The sequence below is a fragment of the Eublepharis macularius genome, chromosome 15 (assembly GCF_028583425.1).
Source record: "Eublepharis macularius isolate TG4126 chromosome 15, MPM_Emac_v1.0, whole genome shotgun sequence".
Lineage (NCBI taxonomy): Eukaryota > Metazoa > Chordata > Lepidosauria > Squamata > Eublepharidae > Eublepharis > Eublepharis macularius.
The window spans coordinates 13,638,076-13,659,756 of NC_072804.1; the positions used below are offsets into that span (position 1 = coordinate 13,638,076).

The 21,681-nt window shown below is 45.2% G+C and overlaps 1 protein-coding gene across 1 annotated transcript in view; it reads left to right on the forward strand.

Moving 5' to 3' along the window:
- Positions 1-21,681, forward strand: part of CCDC149 (coiled-coil domain containing 149) — a 126,269-nt gene that overhangs the window by 70,481 nt on the left and 34,107 nt on the right. Inside the window, exons 5-10 of the mRNA XM_054999569.1 lie at positions 6,652-6,768; positions 8,913-9,085; positions 11,940-12,012; positions 13,692-13,776; positions 15,589-15,730; positions 18,177-18,253. Of these exons, the coding sequence (XP_054855544.1) occupies positions 6,652-6,768; positions 8,913-9,085; positions 11,940-12,012; positions 13,692-13,776; positions 15,589-15,730; positions 18,177-18,253 (667 nt within the window). The remainder of the gene's footprint in view (positions 1-6,651; positions 6,769-8,912; positions 9,086-11,939; positions 12,013-13,691; positions 13,777-15,588; positions 15,731-18,176; positions 18,254-21,681) is intronic.

Genomic DNA, 21,681 nt, shown 5'->3' on the forward strand with positions numbered 1-21,681 from the left:
TGCCTTATATTTGAGTTTTGATAGCAAGAAAATTAAACTCTTTTGTACGTGGTCCTGTTCTTCGGCTTCGTTTCAGTTTGTTTGGGACCACCCCCTCTTGGATTTACTCTTCAGTATTAGGAGTGAAGCAGGTGGCCATGCCAATCTCCACTTTATCACAACTGGCATTAGGAGCAGAGCAGGTGGCAATGCTCACCCCCCACCTTAACCCAGCTGGAATCAGGAGCGGAGCAGGTGGCAATGCACTCCCCCCTCTTAACTCAGCTGGTATTAGGAGCGAAGCAGGTGGCAATGCCCACCCACCCCCTTCCTGCAGCTGGGATCAGGAGAGGAGCAAATGCCAATGCCCACCCAGCGTCTTCACTTGGGTGGGATCAGGCATAAATCAGGAGGCAATTCCATTCTTCCCTTCACCCAGCTGGGACAAGAAGTGGAGCAGGTGGCAATGTCTGCCTCCTTCAACCTACTGGAATAAGGCACTGAGCAATGGTGGCAATAAGGTGGCAATGCTCACCCCATCTTCATCCTGTTGGAATCAGGCACCAAGCAGGCAGCAATCTCCACCTCCCTTCAACTTGCCAGAATCAGGAGCAGAGAAGGTGGCAATGCCTGATCCCCTTCACTCAGTTGGGATCAGTAGCGGAGCACGTAGCAAAGCCCACTGCCTGTCTTCGCCTGTCGGGATCAGGCGAGGAGCGGGAGGTAGTGCTCACTCCTCCCTTCACCCTGCAGGGAACAGGTGGCAATGCCTACCCCCCTTCACCCAACTGGGATCAGGCTTGGAGCAGGCAGCAGTGCCTGCTTCCCTTCACCCAGCCATAATCAGGTGCAGAGCAGAAGGCAATGCCCGTTTTCCCTTCACCCGGCTGGACTAGATGGAGTGACAAGACGGAGCTGGACTATCTAGACTACCGCATTTCGGGGCAAGGACTAAAAATGGACCCTGCCAAAGTTCTGGCAGTGAAGGACTGGCAAACACCAACCACCCGAAAGCAGTTGCAATCCTTTTTGGGTTTTGCCAACTTCTATAGACAGTTTATTGAGGGTTTTGCCCAAATTGCCCTCCCGTTAACAGACTTGCTGAAAACAAAAGGAAAGGGGGAGCAAGCCAGTAAACCCACTAACAAACTGAATTGGGGGCCCGATTGCCAGGAAGCGTTCGAAAAGTTGAAGGACCAATTTACTTCCGAGCCGGTCCTACAGCACCCAGACGAGAATCGCCCCTTTATAGTACAAGTGGACGCGAGTGATGCGGCCGTTGGTGGAGTGCTCCTTCAGAGAGGGGAGGATGGTAAAGTTAGACCATGTGCGTACTTATCCAGGAAATTTACCGAGGCTGAGCGTAACTGGAAAGTGTGGGAAAAGGAAGTGTTTGCAGTTAAAGTGGCCCTCACTACATGGCGACATTGGTTGGAAGGAGCCCACCACCCGTTTGAAGTGTGGACTGATCATAAGAACTTGGAAGCCCTTTGAACTCCCCGTCGACTTAATGCCAAACAACTCCGATGGGCTGAGTTCTTTTCGAAGTTTGCTTTCACTTTAAACTTCCTACCTGGCAAATCAAACTTCCTAGCAGACGATCTCTCGCGCATGCCCCAACTCCAAAGCAAGAGGGAGGAGACTATCGACACTGTCTTTTCCCCCGTCCAGTTGGGAGGTGTGGTTACGACGCGTAGCCAAACAACCAAGCTGCAGAGAGAGCAAAAGGGGTGGAGAGCTAAAGTGAAAAGCAAGGTGGAAAAAGAGGGGGAGCGAGTGCCCAGAGGAAAAATGTCTCAAACGGCAGCAGGGGACTGGATTAAAGAGGACAAACTATACATTCCAGCTAGCCTCAGAAAAGAAGTGTTACAACAATGTCATGACGCCCGTACCACTGGCCATTTCAGTTACCTGAAGACTTTACATTTAGTTCAAAGACAGTTCTGGTGGCCAGGAATGCGGAAGGATGTATCTCAATATGTGGCTTCTTGCCCTACTTGCATTATTGCCAAACCTAGGAGGGGAAAACCTCCAGGACTTTTGCAACCTCTGGAAACTCCAAATCGCCTCTGGGAAGTAATTTCTATGGACTTTATTACAGAGTTACCCCCTTCAAAAGGCTGCACTTGCATCTTGGTAGTAGTGGACTTATTTTCCAAACAAGCCCATTTTATTCCGTGTACCACCATACCTTCAGCTAAAAAGCTTGCCACTCTATTCATGAAGCACATAGTTAAGCTACACTCTTTTCCCTCCAAGGTGATATCGGATCGGGGCGGATAATTTGTTGTCAACTTCCGGCGGGAGCTATTGCAACTGGCCGGCATCGAACAAGGAATTAGCTCCGCCCACCATCCCGAGAGCAACGGGCAATCTGAAAGAACTAATCAAGTGCTAGAGCAATTTCTCAGATGCTACATTAATTTCCAACAGGATAACTGGACCCGACTGCTCAATTCACAGAATACGCCTATAACAACTCGGTCCACAGTTCCACTGGGGAGACGCCATTTAAGGTTGTGCATGGCTATGAAGGAGTAGCGTTCCCTTTTGATCTGCAACCCGGAAGCAAAGATCCTGGAGACCAAGGAGAGTGGTGGACCTCCCTCTCCAAACAGTGGACTACAATCCAGAAAACTTTGGATAAAACAAAAGCTGACTGCAAAAAGTATGCTGATTGCCATCGTGTGGAGCAATGGGAATTGCACCCCGGAGACAAGGTCTCCACCAAAAACTTCAGAATTGAACAGTCTAGTAAGAAACTGGGACTAAAATACCTGGGTCCTTTCTCAGTCAAGAGGGTAATAAATAAAGTCACTGTGGAACTAGCACTCCCAAAGAATCTACGCCAAGTGCACCCCACGTTTCACGTCAGCTTACTCGAAAAAGCACCTCCACCTGATGTTTGGCACCCAAACACCCCAATACCCCCTCCAACGCTAATTGATGACCAGGTGCACTACGAAGTCGAGGAAATCCTGGACTCTAAACGCAGATACAACAAGCTGTATTACTTGATTAGGTGGAAGGACTTTGAAGAGGGGTTTAGGGAGTGGGTGGAGGCTTCCCATATCAGGGCCCCAAGACTCCTTTCCAAATTTCATGCTAAGTATCCCAACAAAGCAGGCCCAGAGGGGTGAGAGGAGGGGGGGTCTTAAGGGGGGCAGAATGTCAGGATTTCTTTTAAGGCTCGTGTTCTTAACCAGAGTTACACCATATTTAAGTTGCAGTTGTTAAGCTTTTTCTCCCTCCAGGTCCAGATGTTGTTTTGATCGCATTTTCCATGGGAGAGAATACTTCTTATCTGTCTCTTCAGCCAAAGACCTTGGCAGCCCGGACTTTCCCATGTTCACGTTCCCAGCATACAGAAATATGGGGGGAGGCTGGAAACGAGGGGTTTGATGTATTGCTAGTTTCGTTTTGTATCTCATTCTCAACAATGCCTTGGTTCAGTCAAGTCTTCTTTAGGCCTTGAAATATGGACACTTGTATCAGAGCCTAGTCTTTCAATAAACCTTTTGAAATCAAGAAACTTGTGCTTCTTGCAGAAGGGGGAGACGAACTCTAGATAACAGGGATTCCATAGTCTGACACAAAGGACCAACCCCTTTTAAGTGCTAAGTTTCAAGAAGTTCAGTGAATAAGATTGGAGTGGAATAGATCTGGATAATGTTAAGAACCAAATATGTGGAGGGAGGGGCAAGCAGTACAAATGAAAGTGAAAGTTTTTGAGCTGAATACTCCAGAAATCTTGAGTGGAGGTGGGCATGGACCGGGAAAAACCCACAGCTCGTGCTGGCAAGCAGCATTCCCAGTGCCACTTGCCAGCAGCATCGGGAGCACTCTACCCCACCCCCCTGTGGCCCCCAGTCAGCTGGAGCAAAGGGGATTTAAACGTTTTGGCTAGGGGTGTGGTGTGCAGGGATGGAAATATTCTGTTTTCCTGCTTTGGAGTTTCCATCTGGTGTTTAAAAAGTCCTTTCTCTGCTGCTTGTGCAGCTGGGAAAAGGCCCTTCCTGGGCTTCAGCTGGCCTATGGAGGGGAGATCTCCCCCTCAGTGGGACAGCTGGAGGTTAAAGGGCCCTTTGCCTGCCTTTCCCTGGGCCTTTTCCCAGTCAGCTGGCACAAGGGGTTGAAGTGCTCCCGGCATTGCAGGCCCACTGGAGTTTAAAGGGCAAGTGGCAGGGAAAGGGCCCTTTAAACCCAGCTGGCCCACAGTGCTGGGAGCTCTCTAACCCCCCACTTGCTCCAGCTGACTGATGGCCCACCAGTCAGCTGGAGCAAGGGGGGATTTAAATGTTAAAGCGCTCCCGACGCCACTTGCCAGAAACGCTGGAGCACTGTAATCCCCCTTGCTCCAGCTGACTGGCAGCTGCCAGTCAGCTGGAGCAAGGGATATTTAAATGTTAAAGCACTCCCGGCACCACTTACCAGTGGGTCAGGGAGGCTTTAATGGATCATGGAGCATCAGACCAATGAAAAGCCCATGGGATCCATGGAAAATGGGCATCCCATGACCCACCGGTTCACTAACACCGAACTGGCTCGGTTCGTGTTAAATTTTGGTCCTTTTTCCGGTCCATGCCCACCTCTAGTCTTGAGATCTTTCTGATTGTGGCCTGAGATTTATCATATCATTCTCTCCCTTGAAGAGAAAAACTATAATGGCAGCAGGCTGTAAAAGAGACCCAGTTTGGGAATATTTTTGTGTAACCATGTTAATTAACCAATATGAATGTGTAGGCAAATACAAAAATACATATGCTATATAATATTATTGTTTTAGTTAAATAAAACAATTTAAATTGTTATTGATATTATTATTCATTGTGTTTCTCCTTCCAGTAAAGTACAGCAGAAAAGTTGTCCAAAGATGAATTATTAACCTATTAAACTGGAGATAGTTCACCTTGCAATGATTTCATAGTTATCCGTTTCAAATGGTAAATAACCAAACAATCATTAGTTTTCAGATATAACTGTTAAACTAACCTGATAAGTTAGTCTAAAAATGAAACCTTCATCTGGGTTGTAAATATTAAGGTTATAACAACCAACAAGAATGAGTCTTTATATAGAAAATCATGATTTAAATTGAGTTTTACTGACTAGGAGTTGCTCTCACATTACTTCCTTCACAAGTTTGCCGGCTGAACTCACGCAGATACACAGCAGCTCTGGGGAATACCTTGTATTAAAAAAAGGAGAGTCCAAATGGTCTTGGAAAGCTGCCACTGAAGGAGGAAAAGCTCTTGCCTTTCTCCCAACTGTTTTTCCCTGTACAAAAACAATGTGTGTGGGGAGGGAGTTTTCCCATTTCTGCTGCTGCACAAGGAGGTAGCAGAGACCGGGTCAGTTGAGTGACCCTAAATCTCAGCAGATCGCTTTTTCTGAGTCAATGAGTTGGGCATAATGGACATACTTGAAGATGGGCATACTTGAAGATGGAGCTGTTGCAATTGCATTGAACTCAGGCTTCTAGGGAAGGGCAAGTTCCAGTTTCAGTAACTGTTAGGTAGGCGCACATGTGGAGTGTAGATCTTCACCATGAATTTCCTGCAGTCAGAGTTGTGCATGTAGGTAGCGGCATTGTGTGGGCCAGGGGCAGGCTCCGGCCCTGGGTGATGACATCACTTCTGGAAAGTGATGTCATCGCGCAGGAGTGTCCCCATGCTCACCCAGGAGCGTTCCCGCAGTTCAGGACGCTCACTGCCCCTTACCACTTTGCTACAGCTGCCTGCGCCACCACTGCTCATGCCGCTGCTGGCGCCGAGATGATGGCAACGACGCGGGCAGCTGCAGCAAAGAGGTAAGGCTCGCCGCCTGTTATGCCGCCTGCTGTGCCCGGCTCACTGGGCACCAAGGCATGTGGCAGTGAGAGGGCGGGCAGGGAAGCAGGCTGCCTACCGCACTGCCTGCTGCACCATCAGGGTGCCCAGCTTGCTGGGCATCGTAGCTGGCAGCAGCAGCGAAGGGGTGCTTCCGGGGGGGCATGGATGTGGCGCCCCCTCAAAATTTTGCGCCCCGGGGCGGCAGCCCCCCTGGCCCCCCCCCACTATGTCACTGCAGGTAGGTGCTCCAGATGTTGTAAATGATGAAGGTAACAGGAAAGTAGTGTGGGTAGAGTTGCCTTTGTAAAGTAAATATGTAAATGTTGGTGTTTGCTGAAGTTTATTTCTGATTTTTTCTAACAAAGATCCACTTCCAAGATTAATTTTTTATGTATACACTTTAAAAATGTAAAGCAGGAATACAGCAAGAATATGTATGTGTGTGCTGTCAGGTTGCAACCAACTTATGGTAAACCTATCAAAGGGTTTTCAAGGCAAGTGAGGAGCAGAGGTGGTTTGCTTTTGCCTTCCTCTACGGAGTCTTCCTTGGTGGTCTCCAGTCCGAATATTGACACTGTTTAGCTTCCAAGATCTGACAGATTGGGCTATATCATACCAAACCACTATCTGAATGCAGTAATTGTCTACAGACATGTGAATTGTATCGATATACTTGTAAGGAGCCTGTAATTGGCTGCCACTCCTTGCTAGATGTAAACTCAGTGGCAAACTTGAGTTTTTGTCGGTGTAACATGTGAAAGGGTGCGTAAGTGTTCTCCTGTGAGCCTTGCTCAACTGCTATCATTCCAGTGCTAATGAAAAGGTGTGTTGCTTGTTTCAGCTCCTGAGAATGACAATAGCCAAACAACGGCTTGGAGATGAGGAAGTTGGGGCCCGTCATTTTGCACCGCATGAGCGTGAAGATCTCGTCCAGCAGCTAGAGAAAGCGCGGGAACAGGTAATTGAACCGTGGGCCTTCTGAGGGACCAACAGCCCTGTTGCCTCCAGGGAGACTTAATAGCCCTCGAGGGCTTTGTCAGGAAGAAAAAAACGTTTCACGTGTATTTGGAAACTTCCTATGCTGCTACTTCAGGGAACCTCCCTGAGGCAGCTTACAATATGAAACAAAAAAATATAAATCATAACTGTTATTGAAATCTCATCATTCAAAAACACAGCCAGAATATAACACAAAACAGAGAGCAGATTAAAAGGCTTGGGCTAAAAACGCTATAAAACAATGTTTTAAAATAAATAAATAAACCCATTAACAGAAAGTTAACGGTAAAGTATTTATTTATTTATTTTATCGCATTTCTAGACCGCCGTCCCTGTCAGACGGGATGAAAGAGTGTAGAGTGGATTCTACTTTCCAGGGTCAAATAGTCAAATTTGGCAGAAACCAGATCAGCCCTAATAACTGAGCAGAGAGACCATCTTAACATACAGAGCGTACAGGGACCTTTTCTACCATCCCAGTGTGCAGTTGTGTGTCTTTTGAACTGCCACCTCACGGGCAGAATGACAGTTCTAAGTTGCTGGTGCCCCAGGAAACATTCTGCTGCATTGAGGCTCAAAAAAGAGGATGGGGGGTGGGCGGGGTGGCAGTTCCACCAGTGAGAGCTGGCTTTGAGGTTCAGAGCAGGGTTTGACGAGAGAATGTGGGGACAGCTGGAGGGACAGAAATGGGAGGGTGATAGGCACACACCAGCTTGGGGTTAGGAAATCCAATGATTTCCTCCTGATCTACCCATTGGGTGGGACTGGCTGTGGGTGATAGTGCACACTGTATTGTTGATGAAACACCTATGGTCATTTTCAAATGTATTTCCGAATTTCAGCATGCAAAAAGCCCAAAATACACACATTTTTTCATAGCAGAGTGTTTTTGGATTTTAACTTCAAAAAATTACAGCATGCTTTAGGCTGCTTATTCGATCTGGTCAACGTTTATTTCTTAGTATTTATGTTTAAATATACAGGACAAAGAGCTACTTCATACCTTACATGTACAAATTCTTCCATGTGCCTGTAAAATTGTAACATGTGCTTACTGTACATATGTTTACTATCACAGGCATCTGCGTTAGGGAGCCGGACTTTGCCACACATATAAATATGGTGGTAAATGCATGTTTTTGACCTGCATTGTGGAATGGCTCTCAGATCTCACCTCCATGTTACTGATTTATTTACTTAATTACTTATTAACAAGATTTTTACCCTGCCTTTGTGCCCTCATAGGGCGGCTAACACATTAAAACCAGGGAGGCTAACCAATTAAAACATACAAATTAAAATCTCTTCTGAAGAACCATTAAAACCAACACGTTACAAGCATATAATTGTAATGTTTTCTCGTCAGGGGACTGGTAGTGCTGTCTTTTGCGAAGTTACTCCTGTATAAGTCTGTGGAAATCAGTGGAGTAGAGTCATTCTGCATAAGATTGCACTATATATCCCACGGAGAAGCCCCGGTGTTCAAGCTCTGGAATCATACCCAAGTTTTGGCTGGCAGTCATGATGGCTGCAGATTTTGTGTCCTCAGATTGTTGTAGGTTTGTGTCTTTATATTGCTGCAACTGCACAGAAACTAGAGGGTGGAAGAAATCTGTTTCTAACAGGGAGAAAAAGTTGGGGAGTGGCAGCTTACTTCTATACAGCTTCTTCCCCAGGGCTCTTTGTCTCTGTCCTGCCCCCGGTATCAGAAGTGAGCCTGGATGGGAGAAAAGCAGCTGTAGTGGAGGCAGGTGATGAGATCTATGCTTCCTACCCCTCTGCCCAGTTTCCCTCCCTCAGTTTTGACATGATTTCCAGAAGATCCAGGTTCTAACACAATTGACCTGCTACTGCTATGCCGCGTTTTGCCCTAAAGCACATTGAAATTAATGTGGGACGCCTTGGTCTAACTGTAAGCAGGGGCTCAAAGGCCAAGGCCGATAATTTGGTGAGAAGAAATTAACTACTTCATTGCCAGTAGAAACTGGAGAACAAGAAAGTGTGTGTGTGTGTGTGTGTGCGAGTGAGCGAGCGAGTGTGCGTGCGCATAGTGTAATATTGTTCTGAAGTACAGTGATGGTCGAGAGTCTGTCTTTCTCTCAGATTGAGAGTCTGCAACATGACCTTCAAGCAGCCCTGGACGAGCTTCAGGATGTAAAAGAAGAGCGTTCTTTTTATCAAGAGAAATCTGACAGATTAAACCAGGAGCTGAACCATGTTCTAGGGGGACACATCAACCGCATTATTGATGTTGATGCTCTCTGTATGGAGAACAGGTGAGTTTGCTGAGAAATGATCGGTGTATCTCATGAGGCCAAGCTGCAAACTGTTCATAATAGTCACTTCAAGATATTCAACTTGCTGCTAATACTTTGTGTTAATAAATTACATTAAAAAGTAGTGGAGAGGGCCAGGGACTTAAAGGATACAACGTGAAACCAGTTTTAAGCTTTTCCTTGAGTAATCAGACAACTGTAGGTGTCTGAGGGTCAGTTCTTCATTCAGATATTTCTAGCCCCTTCAGAAAACTACAACTCCCAGGGTTCCTAGTTTGGTAACTGCTATGATTAAATAGGTTTGAAAGTGGATACAGTCTGTTGTGGACATGTCGCAACCTGATTTGCTTCTCTCTTCTTCTGGTTCAGGGATAGACGGTCCCTGACACATGCCAAATAGTAGCATGCCAGATCAGTTTGCTTGGCACTCAGGGTTAGTTCTCCATCCAGGGGACTGAGGTGATTCCGTGAGGCACTGGCAGAGCTGCTGGGACTCAGTGTGCTTCCAGTGTGTCTGACCAAGGACAGCCTTTGGCCCCCCCCCCCAGCCCCTCTTGTTTGCCAACTCTCCTTCATCTTCACAAACAGATGATTTGGAATGTCATCTGAAAAGGATGCCTGCCTCTGCTCTGGCTGTTGTTTTGTTACACCTAGCTACTTTGGATGGCAGCAGACCAGCTGTGTGTGCTTCCTCTTCTTCTGCAGTTTTACATCCAAACTACATATTACAGTGGCCACAGGTCCAACTCCTGTTCTCTGACACATTTTAGAGAATTTAGTTGTTTAAAAAGGGCCACAGCAGCACCATATGATCTTTTTTTCACCCCTGTGCCTTTTCAGGTGCCAAACAATTGTGTGGGCCTGTTTCAGTCCTTGAAAGGTGGTGGGCCGACAAGATTGCACGGTGCTGCTGTGTCACGCGCCCGCCACCGGCAGGCATCTCAGGAGCGCGGAAGTGACGTCGTCGTGCCCGCCGCAGGAGCATCCCCATGCTTCATTTGGGGCCAAATTGGCTCCATGCTGAGCGCGAGAGCGCTCCTGTGGCCAGCCCGACAACATCACTTACGGAAGTGGCGTCACCGCGCAGCCGGTGTGATGATGTCACTTACGGAAGTGACGTCATCATGTTGGTGCTGGAGCGTGTGCGCGTGTGCCCGTACACGAGGAATTAAAAAAAAGAAAAGTTAAGTGCCAGGCCCAGCCCTCCCGCTGGGAGGAGCGAGGGAGCTGGCAGCCCCACCCCAGCAGAGGGGGCTCCAGCAGAGTCACACCTTTCTAAGTCCGTTAAAATCAGTGGGCCTAGCAGAGTACGGCTCTGCTTATGATTGCTCCGTTAACTGTTTCAGGATATCTTTTGACTTGTCTTTGCGTAGTAATGGGTGAGCTCGCCTAGATTCGTTTAATAAATAATTTGTTTTTTTCCTGAGACTGGTTTTCTGAGACTTGGAAGTTTGAGTTCTCCAACAAATCTCAGAATGTTGGTGCCGCTTGGGGAGTACATCTCACTTCTTTGCTGCCCCGTTCTCCTAGTAAGTGTTATGGATCCATTAGAAATAGGGTTTCCAGCTCCAGGTTGGACAATTCCTAGAGATTTGGGGGGTGGAGCCTGGAGAGGGTGGAGTTTGGGGAGGGGAGGGACCTCATTAGGCTATAATGCAATAGAATCTGCCCTCCAAATCAGGCACTTTCTCCAGGGGAACTAATCTATATGGCCTGGAGATCAGTTGTAATTTCAGATCTCCAGTCACCACCTGGAGGCTGGCAACCCTATTCTGAAGGGTCACTGGCAATGATGGAGGCTTTACAGACCTCAGACCTTATAGACCTCAGACCTTTACAGACCTTTACAGACCTCAGACCATATGCATGTTCAGGAGTTTTAATTGCTGAAGAGGCTGTGGTGATTGTAGTTTTTAGTGCCTTATGTCACAGTTCTTCAAATCCGGTGGCACTGGAAACTACCAGTCCCTTGCATATTAGATACCAGCAGGACAGCTGTGGGTGGGAATATGGGAGGGCATGATGCCAGCTGCGACATCATGTCACTTCTGTTTTAAAAAAGACCACGAAAGTGACAAAGGGTAGCTCAAGGAATAAGCAGGAACTCTCTTGTTTTACCATAGAGTTTCTGGAGATTCCAAAAACTACTTATGTCACTTCCAGTTTTTTTCTACCATAAGTGACACACTGCTGCCTTTAAAAAAAATTCTCCAACCACCACTCAAGGCAGGAGAACAGGGCAACAGGAGCAGAGAATCCTCCTCCAAGGGAATGGAACCCCTGGTAGAAGCTGCAAAGTAGGGTTGCCAGCCTCCAGGTGGTGGCTGGAGATCCCCCGGATTTACAGGTGACAAAGATCAGTTCTCCTGGAGAAAATGGGTGCTTTGGAGGGTGGATTCTATGGCATTATACCTCATTGAGGCCCCTCTCCTCCCCAAACCTGACCCTTTCCAGACTCGACCCCCCAAAATCTCCAGGCATTTCCCAACCTGGACCTGGCAACCCAACTACAAAGACCTCTGTGTGTTCTGATGTTAACAGTGAGACCTGCAAGGCTGCTTTCATAGTTTTGCCCATTTTTATCTTCCTTCATACAGGGAGGGCTGGCTGGTTATAGAAGGGGCTGCTGGCCCTGAGTTTTAGGAAAGTTGTGGGTCTGGCTTGTAATAGGCTGAAGTGGGAGGACCTCTTAAGTTCACCATTATAAGCCCCCTCCAATCTAAAACTTGGATGCATTACTGCTATCTTTGAATTATTTTCTGTTGCGAAGCTTATACAACATTTTTAGAATGCTTTCCGGAATAATAAAGTCCTATCATAGTAATCTGTTAGGGTTTGTTATCTGACTTGCCAGATACCTTCATGAACGATTAAAGCAAATTCAAGAAGAGGTCAACCTTCTAAAATCAAACATTGTGAAGTATAAGGTAAGTTTGTTTTTGCTCTGCAATATGCTTTCTGCAGACAGTTTTAAAGCAATATATGTTCTGCAAGGATTGAAAACGTTGATTAGAAAGTTATTGTAAACAATCCCTGTACATCTCTTAATCTGCCCAAAGCTTTGAACTGCTTTATCGCTGGAAGGAAAAAAAATCTTATCTGCCATATTTAATTGAGAACAGCCTATAATTGTGATTATTTATTCTTAAAATGGTACCTATATTGTTATATTGTGTATTCTTTATTTTAAGTTTAAATATAAAGTTTCAAAACAATAGGGCACAAGGCACTTTGGTGTTGTGTACAGCCCTCGTTTAAATGACTGGAAGCTGCAGTTTTCTAGTGATCAGATATGGGGTCAACATGTGGTAAAAGGTCAGCTGTATCCACCCTTTGTGATGAGCTGGCAAGCGATAAGGAGAATTTTACTACCTCCTTGCTTTTGTGGATTTTTGATCTATAATAAAATTATCCTCCCCACATGGAAAGACTTTACAGTAGGCCAGCTAAGCCAGAGGTTACATGCTACCATACCTTACTGTACCTGTTTTAATTGGAAGTCCTAACTATTGATTATATTGTATTTTTGCTCTGTGAATGTCCTAGCTATTGATTATTTTGTATTCACTTGCAGTATGGATCTTAATGAGAAAGGTGGACTATAAATAAATGACAACAACAACAACAATAATAATGTACCCCTTAGTAAATGGTAATCTGTATTCTCTCAAATACTAAGGTATTTGAGAGAATATGTAATCAATCAGAATTTCTTTTTTAAGAAGCATTTGATCAGGAAAAAACTGGCCTGATTAATGGGCACCAGACTTTAAAAATTATTATAAATAGCAGTCATTAGAAGAGGTACTGCCACCTATCTCTGTCATAAAGAAAGAAATGCTTCTTCTAAATTATGGCTACAGCACAGCACGAGTGCATCATCTAAAAATGAAACATATGCTTTATGCTTCAATAATATTGTTTTTATATGTATATGTATAATAAAACTAGTATGTTAAATTGATAAGAGCATTTTGCATGTTCAGCCTTATCTGTGTTACCCGCTCATTTTCATGTAGTAAGGGTATTTGTGTCCATGCTTTTTCACACGAGATTATGTAAAAGAAACATAAAATATCCTTAGAGTTCTGTTTTTTCTTCAGGGAGGAATTGAACTCCTATGGGATTTTTTAAAGTATTTTTTCCTACTGGAGTTTCTGTTAAAGTGTATAAGGAATTCTTCCCTCCACCTTACTTTTAAGATGGTGCAGACCTCCTTAAGTTGAAGAGGGAAAGAAAAAAGAGAATGTAAACGGAAGAAACTGTTAAAACCTAAAGAGAATTAAAGGGGGAAGCAGGAACATTCTGTGATTGACAGGTAAAGAAGAGGGAGAAGACCAGTGCGCACTGTGGAGAGAGAGAGAATAGTACACACTGGGGAGCAAAGATGCCTAAATAACCATAAGAGGAACTGATATGTGTGGGGCATGAACCATGATGCAGGGTGAACACGTAACGTGGTTCTTAGATTCTTTAATTGGGTATCAGCTGCAGTTTGTACGGATGATAAGCACTTGTAGGAAGAACAGAGAATGATTTTTCAGCTAATCAAAACTTTAGTCAATTTCCCAAAAGGTGATTTTTAAAAAAAATGTCTTTGTTTTAGAATGCTTTAGAGAGACGGAAAAATTCCAAGACTAATAGTAAGTCAAATAGCAGTGCGCTAACAGGAATCCTTTCTGCAAAGCAAGGTACTGCACAAACTTACCTCTTTCAGTTTTCCCTTTTGAACCGACAAATGCTATGCTTATTCTGAGGGTTGAGTTTTTTTTAAAAAGGAAATATTTTATTCCTAGCGGTAACTCTCTAGTAGTGTAATTTCCTTATTCTTCCCACAAATCAACACAGAATTAGATAATAAAAGAAATGAAGAGCATTAGCTTCTCCTCATCTGTTCTTGGCAACGTCTACCATAAACGGTGTGTGTCCTTACTGTCCTCACACCATGCTTTTCCCTGCTCCCTTTCCGTGTTGACGGCTGACAGTCACTCTCCATGTTGCTTCTTTTCCGCATTCTCCACCCAGTCAACCCGTGCTCCTCGCCTTGGGGGTTAGCTTCCATTTAAAAAAGAGCCTGCAAATGGGCTCAGAAAGCTGGAGGGAGGGAGGGAGGGAGAGCTCCTGCCTTTCCCCCAAGCTTTCCCCCCCCCCATGCAAAAACCTTGCAGAGGGGAGACGTCTCCTTATTTTTGCTGCTCCACATGGAGGTATTGTGTGCATGTGTGGCAACAGAAAGGGGAAAATTCTCCTTCCCCTCACAGTTTTTGCACAGGGAAAAAAGCTTGGGAGAAAGGCAGTTCTCCTCTCCCCCCCAGCAGCAGCTTTCTGAGCCCATTTGCACTCTTGTTTTTTTTAATAGATGCCAGTCTCCAAGCTGACATGTGTCTGCGTGGAGCGCAGGTTGGGTCTGTGGAGAACTCGTAAAAGAAGTAATGTGTAGAATGACTGTAACGGGGACAGGAAAAACTCAGAACGTGGTGATGTCATGTCATATGTTGTATTTATACTAGACGCCTCGTAGCCAGGAAGAGATGAAAGAGAGACGTTGCATTTGGATCCTGTCTAAATTCCGTGCATGGAAGCACAACTCCTCCCTCCCCCCTCCCAAAGCAGCCTCAAATGCCCCCTCAAATGCCGCTTCTGGTGAAGAGGGAACATTCAGAAGCAATATGAGGGCTGCTACAGGAGGAAAGACTTGTACCTCCCTATGCATATGGATCTTCTCAATGGGATCGAGCCCATGGACTTGCTGTTATGGCAGCTCATTCCCTCTTGCAAGGTCTAGTGGTGCCCTTGGATTCCTTAGAGCTATTTGTGGATGGGGGCTGTGTTTGTTGATCACTGGTTCCCTAATTGTCAGTTATGATAGCATTGAAGCTGAATGCTTATCTTACACCCAACAATCTGCATTGAGCTTGGTGTGGCTTAGGAATAATACTTAATAACACACTTACACAGGTGACACCGTGCCAGCACGAAAAAGGAACACCATATGTATGTATGTGTCTATCTGGTTGCCAATCCACTGCCTAGGCTACAAAGATAGCACTGAATGGTGCAGTCTGACATAATCATATGGGCAGAAGTTACATTGCCAGAGCAGCATGGGAACACTCCTGTTGTTGCTGATAGCCAGCCTAAAGAGTACTTACTTATATGCGGGGAATGGGGGGCGGGGAGAGCTGGGGCCAGTGGTAGAGTATTTGCTTTGCATATAGAAGGTCCAAGGTTCAATCCCCTGCATTTCCAGTTAAAAGGATCAGGTAGTAAATGATGTGAAGGACCTATACCTGAAATTCTGAAGAGTCACTGCCATTCAGAGTAAACAATACTGACCTTGTTACATCAAACTGAGTACAACTGTACTCAGTTTCTGACTATGGTGGATCTTCGGGAATCGGCAGAAGTAATGAACAGGTTTGATTATTTTCAAATCTCATTTCCAGCTTCCTCTGAAGTTAAATTTTTATGTCTATGTTTTCTTCTATGCTGAATGCTTCTAGTGCAAGAGCTGTTATCAGATCATGGATGTAGCCTGCCAGCCACACCACAGTCCATTTCTGATCTTAAGTCTTTGGCTACTGCATTGCTGGAGACAATCCACGAGAAGAACATGGTCATTCAGCATCAAAGGCAAACCAACAAGTAAGTACTGTCATCAGCACAGAACGGAAGACCTTGAGAGTTGCTTCTGATTATATTTCATTCTGTTTTTATGGAGGGAAATCCAGTTAACATAAGCACCGGTGCGTGCCTTTATTTAACTCTGATTGGTAAAATATTTTAAGGAAATCCACCCAAAAAACTTAGCTGTATAAATCCTGATACATACATTGTATTCTGTTAGTCTGATGGAGCACTCCACCATAAGAAAGATGGAATTTTTGTTAGCAATACATACAGCTATGTATGTAATTGTATCACTGTTTTAATATTTGTTACTGTGGTTATAAAGGTAGGCTCTGAGGAAAGAAGGAGGGGGGCTGGATGGGTAAGTGGAGTCTGTGCTCTGATTGACAGTAGCTGTGCCCTACGAGGCCGAGTGAACTGCAGTTTTTAGTCAGTGCTGAGGGAAAGTGTTTCCCTTACCTTTTGTGTATCTTAGAGAGAGATTATTCCGGTTCAGTCAGGCAATCTATGTGGAGCTTGAACTGTCTGGTGTGTTTCTGAAAGAATATATTTAGTCTAGTCTAGCCTGAAAAGGATTTTATGCTGGCTAAATTAGACTTGAAACGACTACTGATGAAGGTTAAAGGAGAAAGCACCAAAGCAGGACTACAACTGAACATCAAGAAGATAAAAGTAATGACTACTGAGAAATTACATAATTTTAAAGTTGACAATGAGGAAATTGAAACTGTTCAAGATTGTCTATTCCTTGGCTCAGTCATCATCCGAAAGGGAGACTGCAATGAAGAAATCAGAAGAAGATTGAGACTTGGAAGAGCAGCTGTGAGGGAGCTACAGAAGATCCTTAAAGATAAAGAGGTCTCTCTGGGAACCAAGATCAAGATAATCCAAACTATGGTATTCCCCATTACTATGTATGGATGTGAAAGTTGGACAGTGAAGAAAGCTGACAGGAAGAAAATTGATTCGTTTGAAATGTGGTGCTGGAGAAGAGTTCTGCGGATACCATGGACAGCCAGAAAGACAAATAAGTGGGTGCTAGATCAAATCAAGCCAGAATTCTCCCTAAAAGCTAAAATGACAGAACTGTTCTGAAACCAAGACGTTTATCAGATCTCTGCAACTGTCACACTTACAAATAAATTCTACTTTTGTTTAAGGGGAAAAAGATCCCTTTTTACCTCACAACCACCCTCACATGCTGACCATTCTGTCGAACTACCATCTATAATAAAGCCTTCCTGTAGTACCTGTTAAGCAGAAGAGATCTAAGGTGAAATCCTTTGTTGGCAGTGAAAAACTTTTGGGGAGGCAGCAATATGCAGGTCACACAAACCGAAAAGGGAAGGTATTCTCGAGGTATACGCTTGGGTAAAGGAGAGAACACCTGAAGCTCTGTGTGTGTGTGGAAATAAAAAGAGTATTGGTTGTAACCTGAGCCCTCCTGAGGTATAAGTGTAAGATGATGTAAGGAGGAGCTGAAAAAGCAAAAAGGTTTACAAAGGTTAAAATAAAAAGCAAATTATTACACTGGGGGTTGAAGTTGGGAGTTTCTCCATGAAATCCATGGGCTCCCCTGCTGACTTAAAGTCCCTCCCATTTCTCTCAGTGGATTCATGCACACATCGATGGGATGCAAGGCAGCAAGGGGTCAGTGGATTTAGAATGAACATGAGGGGCAGGGGAAGAATTCCATTTTATTGCAATGCGATACGAGGCCCACAGCTACACTGTGGGTGGATACAAAGAACAGCACTTACATCAGTGGAGAAGGCAAGAATGATTTTTGCCAATTATCCCCACTTTGTCCGCATGTTTTGCCTGAGGGTTTTTTGACCCCACTTCCATTCCAGGAGCAGAATGGGGGAGAATCAGTGGGCTGCAGCAGAAGGGGGGAGATAGGGACATCCTGGCCCGCCCACTTCTCTCTCTTTATGATGCTTTGCATTCAGCCTCCTGTCCGTATATATGAAAGGGAATGCGTTTGAGTCCTACTGTGCAATCCTGTGCAGAGTTAGTCCAGTCTAAGCCATGAACTTAAACTGGAGTAACTTTGCATAGAATTATACTGTGTGACTCATGCACCTTCCTCAAGCATGGGTAAATTGCATGGGCACATATTGGGTTGAATCCTGTTATTCCGTTCTGCTAAGTAAGGATTAGAGGATAAGATTTCTTCTTCTAGAAGAAGACCTGTCACTTAGCGGAACTAAATCATAGGATCTGGCTCATTATCTTTAACAACCTTGTCTAGGAAATTATGAACATATTTTTCACCTGACATAGGAAAAAAAGGATTAAATCCAAATGAAGTTATGCCGTTTGTTAATACGTAAATATGAATACCGTGTTTCCATAGAGGGGCATTAGTAGCCTTTGCAGATAGAACCATAAGTAGGCTGTGATCAAGCCTTTGGGTGTTAATTTCTCTCTCTCATGAAATGCCGTGCCTTCGTTTCAGAATTCTAGGTAATCGTGTAGCAGAATTGGAAAAAAAGCTGAGAACCTTAGAAGTCTCTGGTTTGTGGAGTCTTCCAGGTTAGTAAATATTTATGGTGGTTATTTAATTTTTAGGCGTCAGAGCACAATGAGAATGTTGTACATATCAAAGGAAACTTGAAATTTTGTGTTAAAAATGCGTTGCCTATGTTACAAGACTCTATGAGAACAATGAGACAAATCATAATCTGCTGTATTTGACTAGGTAATTTCTCGTAAGACATTTCTGAAGCTGATCCATTGTAAAGGTGATTTTGGCTATATGATTCAAATCGCAAGTCACTTTTGAAAGCTTCAGCTCTGTGCCAAGCCACGCATTAGAGCCAGTATAGCAGACCTTCTCAAACGACCCCACTTGAAGAAGCTGGAGGGCTGTTGCACAACTGAATACTGCTCATTTTTTTATAAAAACAATCACTCCAGATGAAAGCCTCCCTACACGTAAAAAAGTATCGCAGAGGAGAGGCTCGGCTAGAACCTGCTTATCTAAACTAGCTTTCGAGGGTAGGGAGGTGTTTTATACAGATGCATTCAAACACACCACCCTTCACACCATCTACAGTAATATGGAGGCTGAAGGGTTGTGCCATGTGGTTCTTCTGAAAAGGCAGTCTGGCCTTAAGTTGCAATGCAGAAAAAAACGGGCAATGCAGGTTGGAATGATTCTAAATCTATTATAAAAAAGGCATTCAAGGCTTGAAAGTCTCAGTTGTTTGTTTCAGTGGTTTCTTTCCTGTTCTGTCTACCAGGGGATCCATTCTCTAAAATATGTTTCCTTTTCTGATCAACATATTTGCTCCCCTGATCAAAACTCTTATTTTTAACCCATTGTACCTAATTGTAAATATGCATATTACAACTTAAAAGACCATGGTTTAGTCTTCTGAGTTACACATGTGAGTATGAAGGTCAGTGAAAATGTAATGAGAGAACCAGAATACATACGACTACTTCTCTCACAGGCAGTCATTTATATGGCAAATCTTGCTTTTTTGCTTGAATTCATGAACTTCTCAGATATAGGTAACAGTGTTTGGGTTCTCATTTTAAGTTTTCACACACATTCAGATGTGGGTGAGTCTTTCTACAGTTGATCTTCTGTGAAAACTAAGGGCCAAGCTACAAGTGACAAATGACGCTTGAACGGCAAGTGAACAGACTCGTGTGTATTCCTCCCTGTTCCCTTGCGCTCCACTTGAGCTCCACTCGATCACGTAGGTGTCACGTAGGTGTACAAGTGTCATTCCTCACTTGTAGCTTGGCCCCAAACCTCTGCCAGTTAGGCGTGTCACTTTTTTCTTCTTGGTTCACAGTGATTCCTGTTTCTCCTGAAATACTTCCCAAACACCAGACTGCTCGGCACTTTATATTACGTGCTTTTATTTATTTATTTAAAACATTTCTTTCCTACCACTCTCCCAGAGGACCTGAACAGGTTTACATCCCCCGCAAAGCAAAAAAACAAAAAACCCTTATAGTCAATGTCTAAAACAGGCAAAGCAGAATTTGTACATGCATACAGAGCAGACTCCACAAATGGGATCATTTTGAGGGCAAACTGAATTGGATTATGTTAAAAGTCCTCTGTTAAATAGTTCAGTCTTGCAGTGGCCCCAGAAAGCCATTAAAGTGAGAGCCCCCCCCCCCCCATGCTCAGGAAGGACATTCCAGAGTGCTGTTGCCACTACAGAAAAATGCCCTGGCCTGTGCAATTGAGCCCAAACGCGCCTGAAGGAGGGTATCAAGAGTAGACCTTGACTAGTAGAATATAATTACTGCTGGAGAATGAACAGAGTTGGCTCGCATTTAGCTCTCTTCTTCCAACCCCGTGAATCTTGATTCTCACACTTGCTTTCTTCTCTCCACTGAGGCTCAGTTTACATAGAGGCCTGGTCTAGATGTGCAATGATGACAGAGTGCTAAGGTGGCAGAAGGCACTGTTCCTCAGCATTTAGGATCATGATGCTTCATAGCCTATCAGAGTTGTCTTCCTGGTGATGGCTCTGAGGAAAACCAAAAATAATTCACAGTGAGGACAACACTTCCTTGATAGGTCACATGGGACCAGGTAATAGGATCACCCCCACCCTCTTTGGATCATGGGAGGAGAATACTTTTGCCCCCTGAAAAAAACAGGGTTTCTCACCTGTAACTGTTGATCGTCGAGTCTCTTCTGTGCAGACACACATTGGGACTGCGCAGGCGCAGGCCAGCCGCGGAGAAGATTCTTTTAGCTTCTAGAAATGTGACGGGGACGTTCGGGCCCACCGCGCATGCGCGCCGGTGTTCCCGCCAATTTTGAAGTACAAGTACCCGAACGTCCCCGGCATTCCCTCAGTTCACCTGAGCCGCCTGAGAAACAATGGAGAAACCAAGCACTCACAGCGGGGCAGGTGGGAGGGAATGTGTGTCTGCACAGAAGAGACTCGACGATCAACAGTTACAGGTGAGAAACCCTGTTTATCGTCGTCGTCCTTCTGTGCAGCCCCACATTGGGAGAATAGCTAGCATCTCACCAATGGGGGCGGGTGTGAGTGTCTATGAGAACAGAGAGTGCAGAACAGCCGTGCCAACAGCGGATTCACGGCGTGCATTCACGTCTATGGAATAATGTTTAATGAAAGTGTCAGCGGTAGACCACGTTGCAGCTTGGCAGACGTCTTGGAGTGGCACTCCTCGCAGGAAGGCAGCAGAGGCAGCTTGTGCTCGAGTAGAATGAGCAGTAATCGACAACGGGCACCGAACTCCAGCTTGCTGATAACAAAGTTTAATTGCAGACACAATCCAGCGAGAAATGGACTGGGCAGAAGCTGGCGAGCCCTTGCGAGGGCCAGAGTAACATAAAAACAAGGCAGGAGACTTCCTGAAACACTTGGTGCGATGTAAATAAAACAATAAAGCACGTTTCACATCCAATGTGTGTAGAGTACGTTCCTCTGGGGAAGAGGGTGTAGGAAAAAAGGAAGGAAGGACCACCTTTTGACGCAGGTGAAATTTTGAAACCACCTTGGGCAGGAACTGCATACTAGTGTGGAGCATGACCGTACCGGGGAAAAATTGCAGGAAGGGGGGGTCACACCTCAGAGCAGACAACTCCCCAACCCGCCTGGAGGAAGTGACTGCAACCAAAAAGGCCACCTTCTGTGTGAGCAGAGGCAAGGGACAGGTAGACAGGGGCTCAAAAGGGGAGAGCATCAGACGGGAGAGCACCAGGGTCAGGCTCCACTGAGGAATAGGATGGGCCCTAGGAGGAAAGGACCTTAGTAGGCCCTTCAGGAACTGTTTGGACAGCCAATGTGCAAACACAGTCCTCCCATCAATCTGCTCATGGAAGGCAGAGATAGCAGCCATGTGCACCTTAACACTGGAGAACGCCAGGCCCTGGGAGCACAGGGCCAGGAGGTACTCCAGAATGACAGGCAGCGGGCAAGTGAAAGGGGAAACCCCTTTGGGGGCTAACCACCTAG